At 43.2% G+C, this 19,572-nt stretch overlaps 1 protein-coding gene across 9 annotated transcripts in view; it reads right to left on the bottom strand.

Annotated features, from left to right (window-relative positions):
• EVL (Enah/Vasp-like) overlaps positions 1 to 19,572 on the bottom strand; it is a 159,892-nt gene that overhangs the window by 121,905 nt on the left and 18,415 nt on the right. The window contains exon 1 of one of the 9 annotated variants that reach the window (XM_052783154.1): positions 12,909 to 13,042. The exons of 7 other annotated variants lie outside the window; for them this stretch is intronic. Coding sequence is in view for 1 of the 2 variants with exons in the window: in XM_052783146.1 (XP_052639106.1) it covers positions 12,441 to 12,463 (23 nt within the window). In the remaining variant the exon portion in view is untranslated. Of the gene's footprint in view, positions 1 to 12,440; positions 12,683 to 12,908; positions 13,043 to 19,572 lie in introns of those variants that run through there. One more of the 9 variants, XM_052783146.1, reaches the window with a different exon arrangement.

Below are 19,572 nucleotides of genomic sequence, written 5' to 3'. Positions count from 1 at the left end.
GGTAAGTAACCTTCCTTTTCTTTGACATTTAGGGATGAAAACATCTCTGCTCCCTTTAATTATTGCCACATAGTACCTGTCACTGGGAAAAGTCCTGGGACTGATCCTGCACATGCCCCAGCACCTTGCGCAGAGCAAAGAGAGGGAGTTCCTGGGGCTTGCAGAAACCCCAGGGCACCCCATCGACGCGGGCTGCTGGCCGTACATTGCCACGCTGAGGGGAAGGAGACAGTGAGGAAAACTTTTGGAGGAGCACGAGTGCCGAGGCGGACTATTGCAGCCACTCTCATGGCATGAAGGATACGCGCTGCAGTGAAAGCAACCTGCTGACAGCAACAGAGACCAGTTTCAGCCCCGTTATTCACCAGCCATGAGACACGAATTTCCCCGTCCCCACAAAGCTGTGATCACATCACTGCTCCGCTGCCCCTTTTTGTTTAAACGAAGACCCCCCCTGCCCCTTGAGAGCTTCCAGCCCTCGCGCAGGGCTGTTCTCAGCGAGGAGCAGGCAGAGCTCCTGGCAGGTACCACGCTGCAGTGCTCGCCGTCTGACGCACAGTGCCCCGTGTCCACAGGCACGCATGTACCATTTCTGGTAGCATCTGCACTAAATTTCAGCATTAGAGACAAATCCTCAGTTCTCTGGCACAACTGTCACTGTCAGATTTGATCCCCTCTTGAGGTTACAGAGATTTTGGACTGAAGACTAGAGTCTGCACACTAAACACTGACTATGAAAAACCAGATGACTCCTCCGGCCCATGTTTCTGGATGAATGGCTTCCTGTGACGCACATTTCTGGGGGTTACAGCAAGCACCAGTGTGAGAGGCTGCAATTCCAGCAAAGCCAGTGCACCTGCACCTCCTCACTGGCCCACCAGCTCTGTCCCTGCTTGCCTCAGCTTGCTTGAACATCGAAGTAAAACTCAAAGTGACAAGCAACACCTGTTTCCACATCTATTTTCCACACCCAGCTACATCTAATCCTTGCTTCATTGCCTCCTTTAAGGTTTAATAATGGTTTCAGTGAGCAGTCTTAGTCAAGTTTCTGACTTTTTTACTTAACGCTTCCATGGCTGAGCTCAGACATCTGAAGGAATCTGAGTTTAAGTAATCTGCTCAACACAGAAAACCCTGGAAATATGCTTTCTGCTCGTCATCATCTTAAACCACAAGTGCAAAGCTGCAGTACAGTGTGTATTTTCCCACTGTAGCAACGCAATGGCAGGGTTTTGCTTCCCTTGCGTTGGATTTTCTCAACAGCTCCTCTACCAAATGGACTCAGTAAAGTATAAAACAGGATGTATGTCTCAAAATGCATTCTTAAAATTCAAGTTTCTATTCATGGTACCCACCAAAAGGCTCCGTATCATACTTTTAAAGTACTGAGAAACAACTAAAAGACCTGACTGAGTTCATAGATTAGTAGCTTTAATTTACATACATGTAAGTTACATACATGCAGTTCTCAGATAAAGATTTTAAAACCTCAGAGGCCCTGAGAAAGCACCAGAAACTTTAATTTGGTGAAGCCTGACTAGCTGAGCGCTGTACTTGGATCACAACACATACTGGGGAAACTGATGGGGGGAAACCTCAAGAAATAAAATTTTAGCAGGCTCTCTGACCTTGGTGGGACCCCAAACGTGGCAATCCCTATGCACAGCAGCAAGGCAGCAGCTGCCCGGCTCCCGCCTGCGCCCCTGAGCTGGGGCTGCTATCCTCGGCATGGCGCGGCCAGCCAGACCGACCCCAGATACTTCAGACGGAACAAACCAAAAAGGCAAAGCGAAACACATTCCAGACCTCAGAAGCCAAATCGTGCATCTACAGGGAAAACCGGTCCGTATCTGACCCCTTGCTCTCCCCTCACCCACGCACGCAACGGCAGCCAGCTGAAATCCCCAGTATTTGGCAATCAAGGTTACCCTGATGTAGACCCAGAGTCACACAAGCGTGGCCGGAGCTCAGAAGGGACGTGGGAAGCTGCAGGGACTGCGCTCACGCCCACACCCAAAGCTTGTGCACTCGCAGGCATAGAGGTGATCCTTTCTGGGGGGAGAAAATTGCACCTGAAAGGAGCACAACTGCAGCGGAGCTGAGGTGATGTCGAGTGCACAGTGTCCCCCTCTGAAAAACCCCTCCGTTTCCTAAGTCTCAGTGCTAGGAAATCATATCGTATTTCAGGATTGATTTTCTCTTACTTCAACCTTCAAAACTAGGATATTGTTACATCTTTGTCAGCAATGTCAGGATTTTCCAGAACAAATCAGACATCTTTTTCATGTAAAATTACCTAGATAGATACCTTACATGTGCTGTACCCTGAGGGTACTTCATTTTCACCCTCTTCTGTAATAGGACGTTTTCTTTCTCCTCCTTTTCACACTGCACTTTATAAATAGTTTAAATAAATGCCTCTCTTTGTTTAATGAGCTTGTGCTGTCTGAGTGAGTTTGGAAAATACCATTAGTTTTATGGAGTAGCTAAAAATGACTATAGGGGAGCTATGGACATGAATGCGTTACCTATTATTAGCACCAATAATCTTGTCTAACAAGCCAGTACAGTCTTTGAAGTGTCATCCTCAAGCTTTGAGGGTGACCCTTTTCCAAAGGTGGTGGTGGGTTTTTCCCCACCCTGTGTATTACTCGTACTTAGGATTCCTAAATCATTTGCCGTTTCTCTTGCAACAGAAATGTCCCAATACCCTACCAGGATGAATCCAGTTGCACCATACAGCACGCCTCCATTTGACTCAACGGACTGCCTTACTTGCTTTAAAGCGTGGTGAAGCTTGGGCTCTACTCTCTATTTTCAAAGAACATACAGTGATGGTGCAATTATGTGGCTTAACTGGGACGTGCATTTATCTATGCCCAAGCAGAGCTGTAACTGCATGTGACCTAAGGGACACGCTCTAGGCAAGAACCTCTTTCTCTGATGACAAGGTCCCAAGCAAAATGCATTTCATTTGCTCTAACAGCATCCTTCTGGGTTACAAGTGAATTTTTTCTTCACTTTGTCCCTCTTGTATGTGCTTCTGAAAAGGCTTTGACCATCATTGCCTACCTATACTGCTCCATCAATTGCAAACATTTACCGATACATCTTACAGATGATATAAAAATCACACGGGATGTTGTAGCTTGCCAGTTTTAGTGTGTTCCTGTCGAAGAAGCCTTCATCTATCTGTCTTATTTTCCTACAATGTGATGCACCAAAAAATCACAGATTTAAGAAAATAGCAGCTTCTACAATGTTAGGGTCATAATGCCTGCTCCCTCCGTTCTGCAATACACACCGACAAGTTTAGAATCACATTTTCCACATTGTTAAGCACTGGAAAACAAACATAAATTTTCAAATAATTCAAATATTCCACATCTATGTGAGCCTTTAAAGACAAAGGCCAATTTTCTACGTAAATAGCATCCAGCTGGTCGTCCTCCCTGGAATAATCAGAGCAGATACATGCTTTTGTGAAAATCCCATCCATGTAAAATGAATTTTTCTTGATTTTTGAAATACGGTTCTTAGATTTCCATTCCCCGTTTAAAAGAAGAATGTGACTTTGATCTCAAATAATTTGTAATGGATGTCAAAAAAAGTCTTATCTGTTACTTGCATTTTAACCCAACTTTACGAAAAACAGCCCCTTGCCAAACAGCAGCAAAGTTGCGCTAGCTGGGCAGAACAGTGTTAACTACATGAAATGCAGTTAGCATGAAATAACATCAAAAAGTGCTGTCTCATCAAGCAAAGATGATCTGTGGAGGCAAGGTCTGCAGGTATAGTTCTTTTATTAGACCAATTCTTACAGTCAGAAGAAAGGACAAGCTTTTTGATACAAACCCCACCTTCAGTCTGAAACAAAAGGTCCAATTATCTCTTTCCCTATATTTTTATCAGTCTTTTTCTCCCTTTATTCCCTTCAAGCTTGTTTTTTCACCCTCTTTCCTCCTCTCCCACAGACAAATTTAATGGGAAATTAGTCTGAGGCTTCACAACATTGCTAGCAATTGACACTTTAATGAAAAGAAAAGCAGAAGTTTTACTTCAGAGAATTATCCTTCCTCTGGGTGGCTTTGATATTTTCTTAATTTCTTTGTCTGAAACTTCTGTTTCAGCTCTGTACAGGGCCTGTGTAATCATAAGCTTGCCTATTTTTGACAATTATAGAAGTTGGTTTAATAAAAGATATTCCCTTTCCCTTCGAACACTGCCTCATTTATATCCCTAGACCATGACCACTACAACAGCACTACAATAGCATATTTTATGGAAATACATTCGTTTCCATAAAGACAGCACAATCTCTCATGCTCTGTAGTTAAATGCCTATGGCACTTGCCTAGGATGTGGATAATCCAGATTTAAAACCAACTCTGTGTGATTTAAGAACAGTTTTTCATCCCAAATCATCCAGAATCAGGCAAAGCAGAATTCTAATTTCAGTCTTCATATCCTGAACCAACAAAGGGACACCACACTGCCTGACCAATCCACACCAAAACAATCGTACTACAATGGAGAGTATCAAAGTGTGTATTTTCACCAGAGCTGGAAAAGTTTCATTCTCATTCAGTTTCAGATTCAAACCCTCAACTCTACATAGGTGAAACAGAGCCATCATCCTTGAGCCCAGCCTAGCAACCATCTTTGCTGGACTGTTATCGCTCAAACTTCATGCCACTTTGCAATATCAACTCCACCTGCAACACGCATCTTTTGCCTGGGAAAGTTTTCCTCTACGCTCCTCTTACCCAGGTCACTTCCTTTCTTCTTCGGAGCTCAGCTTTTCTTTCATTACCCCTAGATGGAAAGAAATGGGCTATTTCACAGACTTTTCACTCTCCTCACCTTCCCCTGCTCTACACTAGCTGCAATGAAGAAAAACCAAGTGTCAGCTTTCTCTAACTGCTTTTGAAAGGTAATACTGCAAACACCCAACGGACAAATTTTTCTTCTCATAACCTTACCTGAGCCACGTTAGTCCCTAGCAGGAGGTGGCAATGGTTTCTAGAGGCAATAGACCCAGCTGTGTTGTGCAGTCCAAAGCATGAAACTAAATCCATGTTCCCCCTGGGTGGCATGAAGCAGCTCTCCAGCTGCTGGTCAGCTAGTCATCTGCAACTACAGATATCACTTTAAAGGGAAGAAACTCTAAACATTTGATTTTAATTCTGTGTAATCTTGTGAGCCAACACAGCAGCATATTAGTATGAAGAAACATCAACATTTGTTTTGAACTTTGATTTTTCAGCTGACCTGTCAGCTCCTTTTTTTTTTTTTTTTCATGTGTGTGTTTTAACAAACCTTCAAGAAGCTTTGTATGAGCCACGTAAATCATGGAGTTTTCAACCTCATTTTATGGGCAGCTGATCTAAATCACGCAAGGTTGTGTGATCCCAAGCTGAGATAAGTGAATGGACACACCTTACCCAGAAAATCTCCAAGGACGCAAGGCAGCAGGCTTGCAAAAATCTTACAGCTAAACGAGGGTTTGAGATACAGCTCTGGGCACAGGATCATTTGTAGGAATGGCAGGGAGCAACTCTCCCTAGTTTCTGCCTGTTCTCACACAAAATCTCAATGGGAGAGTGAAAGGCTCATTCCTTAAAAGCACACTGAGGTCCTCAGATGAAAAGTGCTTCTAGTAATGAAGCATCACCTTTCTTGCCAGTGTTTTTTCCCCATAAGCACCATACCTTCTCCACTTTTAGTTGATGAACACAAAGCTTATGTGGATGGGGTTTGAGCTGATGCTATGTGTAGTCAGCCTCTCCTCGCAGATGATGTTGTGAGGTCCTACCCTCCCTCCTGTGCAAAATCAGAGAGGCACACGTCACTCCATCCAGCTCTGTGCTCCTGATTCCTGCAGGAATCATACCAGTTCCCAGGAGAACAAGGTCAGGATTCCAGCCCAGCTCTTGCTACAATAAGTAGAAAAAAACTTTTCCCCTTCAAAGGCAATGATGACCTTTAAGGACTAAAATCTATCATAGGAAGAAGCCCCCATATCCTGTATCTACCTTATGAATAGCAGAAATAGCAACAGCAGCAATTTGATCTGTTTGGCCTTGCTGCACAAGAAAAGGCAAGAGGGAAGTCAGACATCCACGCTGTCATGTATCTGAAGTTAAGGGCAGGCACAGGGATAATCAGCGTCTCCAGAAGACACCAGGATAGCAAAATCAAGCAGCCGTCCCTAAGAAGCTGGCACTGCAGGTAAGAAGCAGTGGGCAGCAGCTGTTTTCCAGGAAAGTTCAACTAAAGCACTTCAAATCTTTATAGGCTTTATGCTCAGGCTTAAAAGAGGCAGGCAGGACTGCAACGACTTGCTCTAATGGATGCCCACAGGTGGATTTAAAAATTATCATAAATTCTGTTCTTTAAAGAAGCCATCTGTACTCATGTGTTTGTTTTCATTTTAAAGATTGACATCAATTTCCATGTGTCTTGATAACTAGCTTCAGTTCTGAAAAGTGTGTCTGGATCCTCATTAAACAACAGAAGCCACTTCTTGTTTGTGAATATTACTACAAGGATGGTTGAAAGAAGGGAGGGGGGCATAAACATGTATAGGAGATGAGAGAGACAACAGAAGAATGCAAAAACAGGTTACCACGCCTAGAAGGCAAAGGGAACACAGAGGAAATTTCTTGGTTTTGCAAATGAATTACACTGCAGTTGATCTCAGGTACCCTTTCCATACCTTTGGCACCAGTGAGGCGGTTGCTTTATAGGGTGTACAGCTGCACCCAGGCAAAGATGGGAGCACTGCATACTTCCACAGACAGCCCCACGTTTCAGGCACTAAATACACACCCTCACACAATTTACATTGATTTTAATGTGACTGGGATTTACCTCCTAACATACACGCCAGAGCTCCTCTAGTCCAATAAACATCCTGGGATAAATCTCCTTTCATATTTATATCTGGGATAAGATTATACTCCCAGGCACCACAATATTTTCTTCTTAAAATCGGGCCAAACCTAACCCCACCATCGCTAACAAAGAGGCTCTAGCTATTTTCCCCTTCAGTAGAAATATTACAACATAGCCACTATAAGAATAGTACGTGCTTATCTTCATTCCCAGCAACGGTATTCTCATATTACTGCCTTAGAAGTATTCCTCTCCTTCTCTTCAAATGCCTCTGTGCTAAACCACTGAAATATGTGGCAACTGCAGTGTCAGTTGTCACAGGGAAAAATATGTCAGCAAAAATATTTGATTCAATCTGCTGTTTAAGGAAGCAACATTTCCTCAGGGTGTATGTCTTGTGTGGATAAATACCAACTGTCCAAAAATCAAGTATATCTAAAATCAATTTCAAATATCAAAGGGCACATTTCAGGCAACTGCCTTCAGCAAAAAAAAACCCCACCCCAAAGTAGTTCCTTTTTCTCCTTTTTTAATTTAGTGCAAGTTTGTTTCAGAACAAACCCATAAAATTTAGCCTCTCGGTCACAAACTGAAGGGTGAACTCTTAAGTGAAGAATGATGCGAAAGGTATTATGGACCTTACAGGAGCCCTAACTTGCCCCCCCAAGCACATGCATTTTCTCTGATGAGATGCATCATATGGAATATTCACATTTGCAACGTGAACACCTAGACTTGCCAATTGCTGTTTGTAATCAAAAGGTTCCCTCTCAACAATGTATTTTTATCAAGTTTTGCATTCAAATTCCCCGTATCCACATAAAGACAAAAGAGAGGAACATAACAAGCTGGTTCACTGGTGGACGCAGTCCATGGAGGAGCAAGCGTTGAGCAAGAGAGACCCCGCAGGCCTGCAGCATCACTTGTCTGCTGAAGCTGAGCTGGCTTCTAGGTTCACACATTTATGGTTATTTATTAAGCACCTATAGGATAGTTTGAACATGACAATGCAATCGGTGAGTTCAGCAACACAGGTTAGAAGGGGCTGAGATACTGCAACCAATTATGGTCTGCCAAAATACCATCCTTGGGTTTTCTCCATTTTAAACTTGTTTGCTCCCTTTCATTTTAACACCTTTTGACTTCAGCAACAATAACTCCCTGATTCTTTTTCCCTCTTGTCAGAAAAGACTAACTGCACTATTTGGTGTGTTTTTCACTAGCTGCTCCATCTAACCTGGGAGGTCAGAGTCACCAACTTGGAACAACAATTTGTTCCACTTCTCCATAGTGCTGCAACCCCATTACCCCTCTCCACAAAAGCTACGCTCTTGTAGCAACAGAAATAGTCTTTTGGCAACTCTCCTGACGCTTCTTGCTCATCAGTATGATCATATTTCTTGTAGAACAGCAGATCTTTTTTTGTTGTTTTTAAAGAGCAATTCATGACACAAGCAAATCCCTTCAAGTGCCTCACCTACAGCTTCCTGAAGTTGCTTGACTATTCAGACTGCAGTTGAACTTCTGAAAATTGGGATTATTTAAAAGGCCTCCTCCTTAGGAAATTTCAGCAGCAGAAACCACAGGAGACAGGCCTGCATCCCTTTGGAGCACTAGCCTTTTGCCCCCTACATAAATCATCTTGCTATTTCTTTGGGGGAGAGGGAAGGAAAAGCCACCTGCCTTCAAGTTTTAATATCATGTCCACCTTTACAAAATGATTGTGCTTGCCCTTTATACTGTTCTTTAATAAATGTGCCACCCACCCTGGAGGTATCTATCTGAACTGTTGGCCGTAATGCAGTGAATGCTGCAGCCAAAGTCAGAGCAGGCGTTTGATGGGCATCTGCTGCCAGACTTAATTTTTGCAGAATCGTATGAAAACCAGAATTCTTCGCTAATTTGGGGTATTCAGTTTTTCATTTGGCAGTAGTAAAAGGAGAGGCTTAGGCATCAGAATTCCTGGGTTCGGTTCCAGTTCTGCAGCTAAACTCAATCATTAGATGCTTATAGGTAAGGTAAATTCAATGCCTGCACTTGCTCAAAGACAAAGGGGATTGCCTAGTCCCAGGAGGCACCGCGCGACCGCTGCTGCTGCTTTGGGGATCAGGAGGTGAGAGGTTCCACATGCACCATGGTACCCAAATGCTTTACGTTCATTTTGAACTTTGCTTTCCATTCATCAGTGGGTTTTGTTTCCTCTGTTCATAGCCAGCTCTTTGAGAGACTCATCTTCCCTCTTGTAGCATTCTCGGTTTTGCTCAGTGGATAGGGGAATAGAAGATGCAGTTAAAAATACTGCGATGCCATGGTGGGCGGTGTATCAGAAATAGACAGACACTAGCTCACTGCGAAGAATACCAAGTAATATCCCAGAAAGATAAAGGCATGGCAACAAAAGAAAAAAAAAATATGCATTTTTGTTCTGCTGCAAGAGAGCTAAATCTGGACTGAAGATACAAAATGAGGAGTACTGCTTGTGGCCAAGTGTACCATCCTCCTGTTGGCTTCACGTGCAAAGTCATCTTACAACAGTGAGGTCAGCAGGAGATCGTAAAAAAGTGGCTGACGAACAATCTTACCTCCAATTATAAACAAAGTGTATGTGAGCTTTGGGGTTTTATGAAGACGGTGCAGAAAATCAGTAAGAAAATGGACCCAACTGGTATCACATAGAAATCAGCAGCCTATATAAACTGAGAAGGGGCTTAGCTCCTTTAACCCTTGCTTTAAAAGCAATCGAAGTTTTTCAGGGGATATTAGGTTCTTCCCAAGAGGAAGATAAACCAAGCTTGGCCAACACAAGGAACTATGAGATTATTCAATGGATTTAGCCCCTATTTTTTCTGAAGCTTAAGTCTCTGTTCATCCAGCCAGTAACCACAAGGGTAATATTTCATCCCAAAGGGCTTTACAAGTAAGTGTTTCACAAACAGCACACCAGGGTCACTTACAGCCCTTAAGTGAGTTACTCCTGCAAAGAGGTCCAGCAGCTGCTTAACGCTTCACAAAAATACACCAGCACTGTTTCGCCAGGGAAACGAAGAAGGCTGCATCAAACTGAAACTGCCGGGGGGAACTCAGGCAGCCAGACTGCAGTGATGCCTCTTGGCATTGGGCCGGGGTGCCACAGCCCCCACCGCCTGCCCGGGGAGGCCTGTGGGTCTTTAAGGCCCAGCCTGGAGGCAGGAAGAAAATGTAGAATAGCACATAAAGAAATTACATGCATGGGTTTGCATGAGCAGGCACCGGTGGGGTTACCACTTCCCTAGATACTTGGGTATTCAAGCCATGTAGGTGCACTGAAAGATGGAAACAGCCATGCTTCTGCAACGTGCATGTGAGCATCTGCTTGCAGGTCAAAGTTAAGATGACAGATGAGTGCAAACTTAAGTTTTAGGCACATGGAAAATGGCACCTGTAAAGAGCATAGGGCTGCCAAGGACCAGAGGCCATTAGTCCAGAGAAGAGTGCCATCTACTGCTACATCAACTTTGCTTCCAGGAGCCCGTGGGACTGAGACTTCCACCCTGCTGCTCAACTAGACCCTTTTTTTTAGTTTATCTTGCAAGATATGTTTTGATCCCATCAAAATGTAATATAGCCACAGGCATGAGAATAATCATACTATAAAAAAACCATCATCATGCAGATACAACCTTAACAAACCACCACGGAAATGCCTAATAAAATAAATGCCATTTAAACACTGCTACACAGAAACCACAGCCCTACCAGTGCAGAAGATGTAAAAGAAAAGATCTAGCAGTCTGCACATCAAATGTTAATACTATTTTCAAAGCAAGTCTAAGAGAGGACGACAAGTAATTTAATAAGTCTAATGGCTGTGTAATCGGCATCTGACATTCTTGCCATAAAAGTAGGTGTCTTCCTGGCCCAAGATGTCTAGGAAACCCACTGAAAGACAGCTAAGGCTTTTAAAACAGAGGTTTTAAAACACCTTTTTTCTTCTCATGTAGATTGATGGAGAGTTTCACTCTATTAAGAACAGGATTCAACCAACTGGGTGAAATAATACAAATAACTCTCTGGGCATAGTAAGTTTGGGGCCCATTCGCAGCTTAATTTACTGCCAACAATCAGCGATGTCAAGATTTCAAGCATCTCCTGAGAGCCCTATGACAACTGCAGTTACACAGCATTATCTGGTCTTCCAGTAAAATCTTCTCCCTCAGACAGCATCATACTGCATTTCACAACAGGAGAAGTATACCCGGTCAGCCTGTATCTCCTCAGCCCTTATGTCTGGAATCGGGATATTTGGGGAGGTGGAGGGTGTCCTGTAGGTGCTTTTACTACTTTTGACACCACTCACTTCCACATAGAACCGATCAGCAAAACACGAAATAAGAGAAATTCCCAATATATTACATGCTTTAACAAAAGGCAGAAATAATGTTAGTAATATTTCATCTGAGGTTAGAAAGTTTAATTCGAAAATATTTGGTACAGAATGCTCATTGTGTATACAAAGAAAATCCATCCTCTCCTCTAGTTACTTACTTGATCAAACAATCTCTTTTTTTTGCATCAAAAAGGAAAGGGTATTTTTAAGATAGATACATTATAATAATGATATACAGGCAAACATATCATGAGGTGATCCCTAATGCTGTTACGACATTGTCACCATTTTATCTGGACAATTTTATAACACGAGTTCTAAGAACTGAACACACTAAGCAAAACAAATTTTTAAAAAAAGTGAGACACCCCCTGCCCCACAACTACTGACCAGAATTTTTCAAGTTCAGTACAGTTTTATTGCAGATAAAATAATCAACTCTGTCAGCGAGGGCAGAAATTCTGTTTCATGTCTTCAAAAATCTGTTATGGTTTTAAGAGACCTCAATACTTGCATAAGGATGGAGTTATATTGGGGGTGGGGATGGAGGAGGAGAGGGGGCAGAGGCAATACTGAGCAGAACCAATATCAAATAAAAGGTGCTAATTTTATATTCTAACAATCACAGTTGCTCAAATGTTTGCAAACAACAAACCAACCCCAACAAACTTAACCATATTGTTATTTTAAATGTTATTCATATGGAATTCTGCAGCTACCAGATTATGAAAAGGACATGTATACTCTGCAGCAGCATAAAATATAATCCTATATGCAATCCAAGCATCAATTTTCTCTTCTCTATCACAATCAGTATTCTATCTCGAAGAAGCATCTGTCAGATTCTCCGGAACCAAAAATAGCAAAGACCCTTTTAAACAGAACAGTTTCTGGCTTATATTTATAACTACACTGTACTCCCTGCTTCTGGCTGCACGGCAATGAAATTTGTGCAAGATATAATCAATTACCCAGCTTTGCACTTCATCATGCGGTTAGCTACAGTTACCTGCGTCTCACCCTTCAAGCACTTCTCCCCATGCATAAGGTAGAGATTTTAAAACGCAAGAAATATTTGCACATTGAAGAACTAACTGTAGAGCTGACTGACATTACACAGCAAAAACCTTGTGAGAACAAAAACCAACCACACTGATGCATAAAACAGAGAGCCTACCTGAATTCTTCAAATGCATACATGGCCTAGTAACTACACAAATGCTCTGAAATTTAAAATAATCTTCTTAAGGTGCAGGAGGACCATTTAGTTTGTCAAACTGCAGCAAAATGCATAATGACGAGACAGTATATTTGAAATATTCTGAAGAGAAAGGGTATGCAGATACTGGCCTGCAGCCTACAGCTCAGCCAGCTGCTGACAAGCAGCAGCTAACAGGGAAAGGCGATAGAGTACCATGTGATCATTCCTGCAAGTCTGATTAATGCAGTATACTCCAAGAATACAGGCTGATACCTTTATTATTCAAGCCAAATAAGTCAAATACTGTACACGGCAGGCTCCACGGCTAAATTATCATTCACATGCTACATCAAAATCAGTAAACGCAAGCAGAGGACACTAAAAGGCTAAGTATGTCTCGTAACCGAAGAGATTAATTAGGCCCATTCGAGCGGATTTTCTTACCTGGTAGTGATATTTTAGTCTGTGTTTTTATTCATATAAACCATCAGTGATGGAACAAAAGACTGCAGCCACAAACCTCCCTTTCCATGAATGCCAGAACGTTTTAAGTAGTTTATCTGCTAGAAATCATTTCCTCTGTAGTCTATCCCCAACCACTTTAACTCCTTCAGCCCTGAATTCGTCGCCATAAATCCTACTTGCAGTGCCATGCGGGCTTTTTAGGGTTTATAGGGTTAACACCAAGAAATCGCAGCAGTGCAACTGAACGAAGCGGGATAAGAGCCAAAGGAGTCATAGCTGCGAAATCAAAGAAGGGAGAAAGGAACGAGGAAAGTTGAGAATTTCGTGGCACTGCGGCGTGCAAGCGAAGATGCTTCAGCTGCCTAGCAACAGCGCACGCAATCTCCACGGCAACAGCGCAGCAAGCGCTGGGGTCAGAGCATCCCCGCTGCACGCACACACCCCGGGGGCACAAACCGGAGCCGACCTCCCCCGGCCCAGCCACGGCACCCCTGCGACGGCCACCCCGCACCGGCGGGGCCTGCCCCAGCGCCAGCGGCCCGTGGGGAGAACCGGGAGCGACACGGCACCCCGGGGCGCAGGGCTGAAGTTTGCAGCTGCTCCACGCGGGGCGGTCCCGCTCGAGCGGAGCGCGGAATAGCTCAGCGATGGACGAGGCATCTGCTCCTCTGAAGTGACGGGGCCCAGCAGCGTTGCACACCCCGGCTGAACGAACACGGCTCACAGCGCAGGGGAACAGACCCCGAAACACCAGGAGCCAGAAAGCCCCGGGGAAATTCTGGACGTGTAAGAAACACAGGCTGGACGACTGCCCTTGTCCGTTCGCTTAGGGTTTGCGTGGGTCTTATTCATGGGAGAGACTGGGGAGGCTTTGCCAAGGCTCCCGACAGCCCCAGCTGAACTCGGCAGCGTGCTCGGGAGGGACGGGAGGAGGTTTTACCGTGCGGTTGTGCACACACTACACTGGCCTCAGCGTCTCTGCCACAACAGCGTGCAGCCGCCTAAGGATGCCAGCGTAGGCCAGGCAGAAGGGGAACAGGCTCTGCCACTCGGCTGCTGACTAGAGAGCAGATTAAGGGAGAGGATTGCTGGATGTGGTGGAGATTCAAATCCTGGGAAATCAACCCCCTCACCTGGGAGCAGAGATTATGGGGCAGTGGGAGAACACGCTGCCTGGGAAGGTCAGGAGGAGGCAGCAAATTCAAAGTCACACCTGGGGCTGCTCCCCACCTTGACTTGGCTCTTTCTTTTACTGCTAGGGCTGGTTTCCAGTAAAAGGAAACAGTTTCTCACATAGAGGATTTTGGCTGGCGTCTGAAACATCCAGACCCAACTACAGCCCCTGAGGTTCACCCTGCTCTAGGGCAGCGGCTGCCCCACCGAGCTGCGGGATTCGGAGACTGGAAAAGCAGCCGAAGTACAGACAGGCACATCTCCTGGACACTGCAACTGTGACAGGCTGCCGTAACTGCGGCATCTGATCCCATGGCTCTGAAAAATATAGGCAGAAAGGGCTGGAGTGAAAGGGAAGGGCACTCATGGCAAAAAAAAAAAAGCACTGGAAACAAAGAAAATCCACATTTATTTGGGACAGGGTGTTTTTAATGTAGTAGTGACCTTGGGTTTCGTTTTATTTCCTTTCAAATGAATGCGATAGTGTTAAGTGACAATAAAGGCACGCTGTATGAACACTAAAACACAAGCAGTCATACCATCTGACAGAAATTAATTATTCCATTAGCATCCAGAAGGAGAAGGACTGCGAGCTAGGTGGTTCTGGCTACAGCCTAATAAAAGATTAAAACTAGCAGAGAGAAGAACAATACAACCGTTAATAAAAGTCATCTTCCAGATTTAGGCTGAACTTCACTACAAGTATGCTTACTGTATACAGTACCCAAGCAGCTGGGCATGGGTGAGGTAGCCCCTTGCAAGCAAGTGTTGCAAGCCCTACTGACTTTGTAGGAAACAGGTTTTTACCTTCAAAGTCAGAGCTAGCCTAGATCCCTCATGGGTGAATGAGGAAAGTCTGAACTTCTGTTTTCTTGTTCACCCCAATCTCCCTCTGACTTGAATTCAAGTGGAAGAGGGCTGTTTTTCACTTGAAATGTGTTTATTTTTCATGCTAGCTAAAATAAAACCCCTTCTACAGAACTAACAGCAAATGTAGTGTACTGTTTTCCCTAAGTATTCATTCTTCTTGAAACAGAGTTGACAAAATCACTGTCTGGTCTTCCAATTTCTGCAATTTCTTAAGAGCCACTATGCAAATAAATAGTCAACTGTTCAAGTCAAGGCTTCTGTCATCAATGAGTTCACTGTGAAGGACTCGAAAGGCAAACATCCTCCAGAAAGCTTTCATATTCGGTAGAGGCCAGCTGCTGAAAGGTTTCAGTAGGATAACTTTTTTTAACTTAATTTTTTTTAGCCAGCACTTTCACAACAGCTCGTAGCATTGCAGACAGCAAGAGCAGGGCTCCTATCCTGTGCAATAACCGCTACTGTCATTTCTGGTTAATTAATTACTAGGATTCCCATATTAGAGAGTAAGATTTGAGACCATCATGTCATATTGTCGACATAAATGAGGCTCAGCATGCAATTATCTAACAACACGCAGGGGCTTCAGAAAGTCACATGAACACATGCAATGGCCAAATACATAAATAAATGCAGGATTATAATACCTCCTGATGACTTTTTAGCAAAGACAATTGTAACTTCTCATGCCCTGAGCCAGACTGAAGGTCTCAAGAAGCAGACAGAAGGTACGTCAGAAATCACAGCCAGCAACAAAATTTTTTACAAGAAGGAGTTGTTCATTCCCCGCCTGGCTGTATAACCAGTCCAGACCTTTGATGAAAAACATCCCACACTTCACCACAAAATCAAAGCACGTCACGGAAAAGAAAAATGACACTAAACATTGGGTGGGACAATTAATGTAATGGGAACTGTGGGACCCAGGTCCCACCTTCTGATCCAAGGCCAGATCGACGTGACAATGAGGACTCCCTCCCACTGAAGAAGAAGATCAGTGGCTTTTGGAAAACAATTTGCAGTTTTAATTTCAGGCTCTAACAAACAAGTGAGACTGTGACAGAAGTGGTTATCCTTGATGAAAACTTGTCAAAGAAGCAAAGGATGCAAAAAAAGCCTGGAAATACAACAAACCAGAACAAGGGAGAGGATAATGGTGAAACTTCTGGCTTTAGCTAGTATTTAAGTGGCATACAAGGGCCTTGTGTTGATACTCTGCGTAAGAACCTAGTTTCCCCAAGAATAACATCTTGCATTATTGGTATTCAGTATATCAGTGTATCAGTATTGGTTCTCTTGACCTGAGATTCCACCAAAGCCTTGGCCAGATGCTAGGTGACATTATCCGATCACAAGCAGACTGAGATATTTTAATGAGGTAACTATTTATTCCCTTGCTGAATCAAGGAAAAAGCCACTAACACAGCGGACTTCTGTCATTAAGCCTGTATTATCATTATGCTGAAGTGATACTCAGACCACTCTAAAAAAACCACAACTGCATTGAAAAATCCAGCATTCACTTCAATTCATGAGGAAGAAAACAGGAGAAGGGAAATGAGCCAACAAGAGCATATATAATCAGCATACATCCACCACAGATCTAACATTTCTGCACAGTGGAGGATGTGGCGATCACAGGCAGCATCCCAGAATATGTTGAAAAATCTCCTTTCAATAGGATTGTCTCTGAGTTCAAAAGTCTTTCTTGGGCTTAAAAAAATGAGATTTAAAAGGATTATCGAAATAGAAGGAATGGCTACCTTAGTTTGTTCAGGTTCTGGGAAATTTGCAGAAATAATCACAGTGCCCTGAAGTTTACTGAACAGTGGTATATTCAATATTGGAGTACTGACTCAAACTTTCAGCTGTTAAAGGAAAAGGTGGGTGGGGCAGAAATGAACATTTTTTTTCTTCCTCTCTTCATCAATGGGATTTCTATTATATGTTGCCTGAAAATACTATGTGAATTTTGATGCACAAGAACAGTCTGATCCACGTTTCTGACTGCTCCTTTCACTCTCTGGTCTTCAGTTTGACCACTAAAATTTGATTTTGTGACGTTAACCTTCACCAAAAAAATCCTCCTCATTTCACTCCTCATTTATATAGCTTGACATTATTGCAGCACATGAATATTTGCACAGCAAAAATCACTTTTCTCCCTCCCAGATTTAGTCCGAATATGCCTCATGCCTTGCAAATCTCAAGGCTTGGCCTGACCACAGGATGGCTGATGTGAGGTCTTCCCCATGTTTTTCTCCCACAGCTTTACTCTTATCATACTGGGAGTAGCACATACCATTTACATTAATATATACTCTGTACCAGGTGCAGATGAGCATACAGCATCTCGCAGGGCTGAAATGGGATGTTTTTCCAAATACATCCCCATCTGCCTTATTTTAGTGCTTAAGGGAAGATGCACTGAAGTGAACTAGAAAGAATGGGATTCTTACTGATTTTCTAATCAGCCCTTAGGGTTAGCACCAAGTCACAAGTTGCAGTCCAACAGAACTGAGCCAGTTGGAATTAAAACTGAAAGCTCCATACAGATTATTAAATTATCAATCACTGCAACAGTGCCTTAAATATCCACCAGTCAAGTTTAGGACTGCATGGTGCTGATTGCCATTTACAGCTGAAAATGGAAAAGGTCCCTAGCAGTTTACACAGACAAGACATAACAGCCATCAACCAACAAGGATATGTGAGATGAATGTCAAATTAGTAAAAGAAGACATATGGTCAAACGACCGAACATCCAAAAACTAAGATTCAGTCTGTATAGGTTGCAAATGTTAGTTGGCATGACCAAGACTTGGGTATTCCTGCCTGCTTATGAAAAATTATTTAAAGCCATAAAAAATCCTTTCCAAGGACAGGTACAGGGCTATACAAATTTGAAGTGGAAGGCAGTAATGTATTATTTATTCCTAGATAAACAATTACCAACCATAGCTTTTTCAATACAGCCCAGATTAATTTGAATCGCACTGCACACAGAAGTCCCCTTAGCAATTATGAATTACGCTGCCTCAATATTCACCTGTGAGCCACAGCATCTTATACCTTCTACTTCTTTGCTGGTTAGTATCTTAATCTGTACAGATCAAGCACAGAGCAGAAGGCATAGAGGACTCTTTCAGAGAAAATAAAAGGAACCGTAGGCTTCCATTTGGAAGCTTCCTTCAACTAGCCATAATTAGTCAATTTGACTTTTTCCAAGTTGTGAGGGATTAAGTGGAAAAAAGCGGGAGGCTAAAACTAGATTTGCATTATCACCACTATCAAATGAAATGTCAATGGATATGAAAACAGTATCTGAATAAACCATGGTCATCCACTAAAGCACACACTGACAATAAAACATTCGGACATTTATGTAGGGTATATACATCATGTATCAACAAACACAAACCTGTGTACTTTAGACATGAGTACAAATAAAGGTATTCACATACCACCATAAATACCCTGACTTCTTGCCATTTTCAAGGAAGCCAATGGCCTAGATCTTATAAGCATTTAAATTGTACAGTGGCATATTTGCAGTCAAAAGTAGCAGCCAACATGAACCAAGCAACTTCCCCCACACAGATGAGCACATTAATGCCTACTGAACTGGGGACTCATTATCAAGTATATTGGCAGGCCAGAAGTTACTCTGTGTGGAAAATATCAGCGTCTACTTGACAACTTCTCCGGTAAACATTGGAAGAGTAATCCTAGTAACAACTGAGTCTTCTTATACCTCTGCACTCTCTAGTTAAATGGTAGGACATAGACAGGAGAAAAATCAAGGCTAAGTTTCATACTTCTGCTTCTATCATCTGCCACAAGTAACCTCACTGCAGTCAATAAAACTCCATGGGTACCACGTATCTGTTGAGCAAGCTCTCTGCAGCACACGATCACAGCACCAAGGTCTTAGGAGCTATTAGCTTACGGGGATTTTACATAGACATAATGTCGAAGCTCGGATCGGATCGTGGCCTAGAATTTCACCAGGGGCATGTAAGGATTATCCAGTGTAAGGCACTGATGGTAGAGAATTTGCCAAAACTTAGCTGCATTGCTGTCACATTAAGATGTGTACTGCCCCTGCTTCCAACAAAAAAGAACAAATTTTTCTTTCCTTTGCAACTGATGCAAAAGATGTTAGAATAAACGTGTGAAGGAATTATTCATTATATACTGTGGAATTCTTTGTTCAGAAACAGCTTCTGCCAGCAGCACCAGACATAAGCTGTGGCAATTTCAAAACATCATTTGCTCACTCCCATGAGAACATACAAAAGTTTTGATTCCTCCAAGGCTTCAGGACAGCCTAGCACCCATCAGCAGTTTTACACACTAACCCATACGACTTTGCTGGCAGGAGGGACATGCTAGTGGTGTGATGCCACTGGAGCTATGCTTCTACCCAGAGAAAGGTGACACCATCATCACACTGGTCATGTTCTGGCCTACTGTGTACTGACATGTCTTGACTCCAGTAAGGCTTTTGACAGTGTCTCCCATCACATCCTTACAGACACATTCATCAATGTGTAAAAATACGTGATGAGGGAGTAAAGAAGACAGTCAGACTCAGAGGTGA

This window comes from Harpia harpyja, chromosome 3 (genome assembly GCF_026419915.1).
Source record: "Harpia harpyja isolate bHarHar1 chromosome 3, bHarHar1 primary haplotype, whole genome shotgun sequence".
NCBI lineage: Eukaryota > Metazoa > Chordata > Aves > Accipitriformes > Accipitridae > Harpia > Harpia harpyja.
Note: the sequence above shows the minus strand (reverse complement) of the source record. Positions and strands in the feature narration are given on the sequence as shown.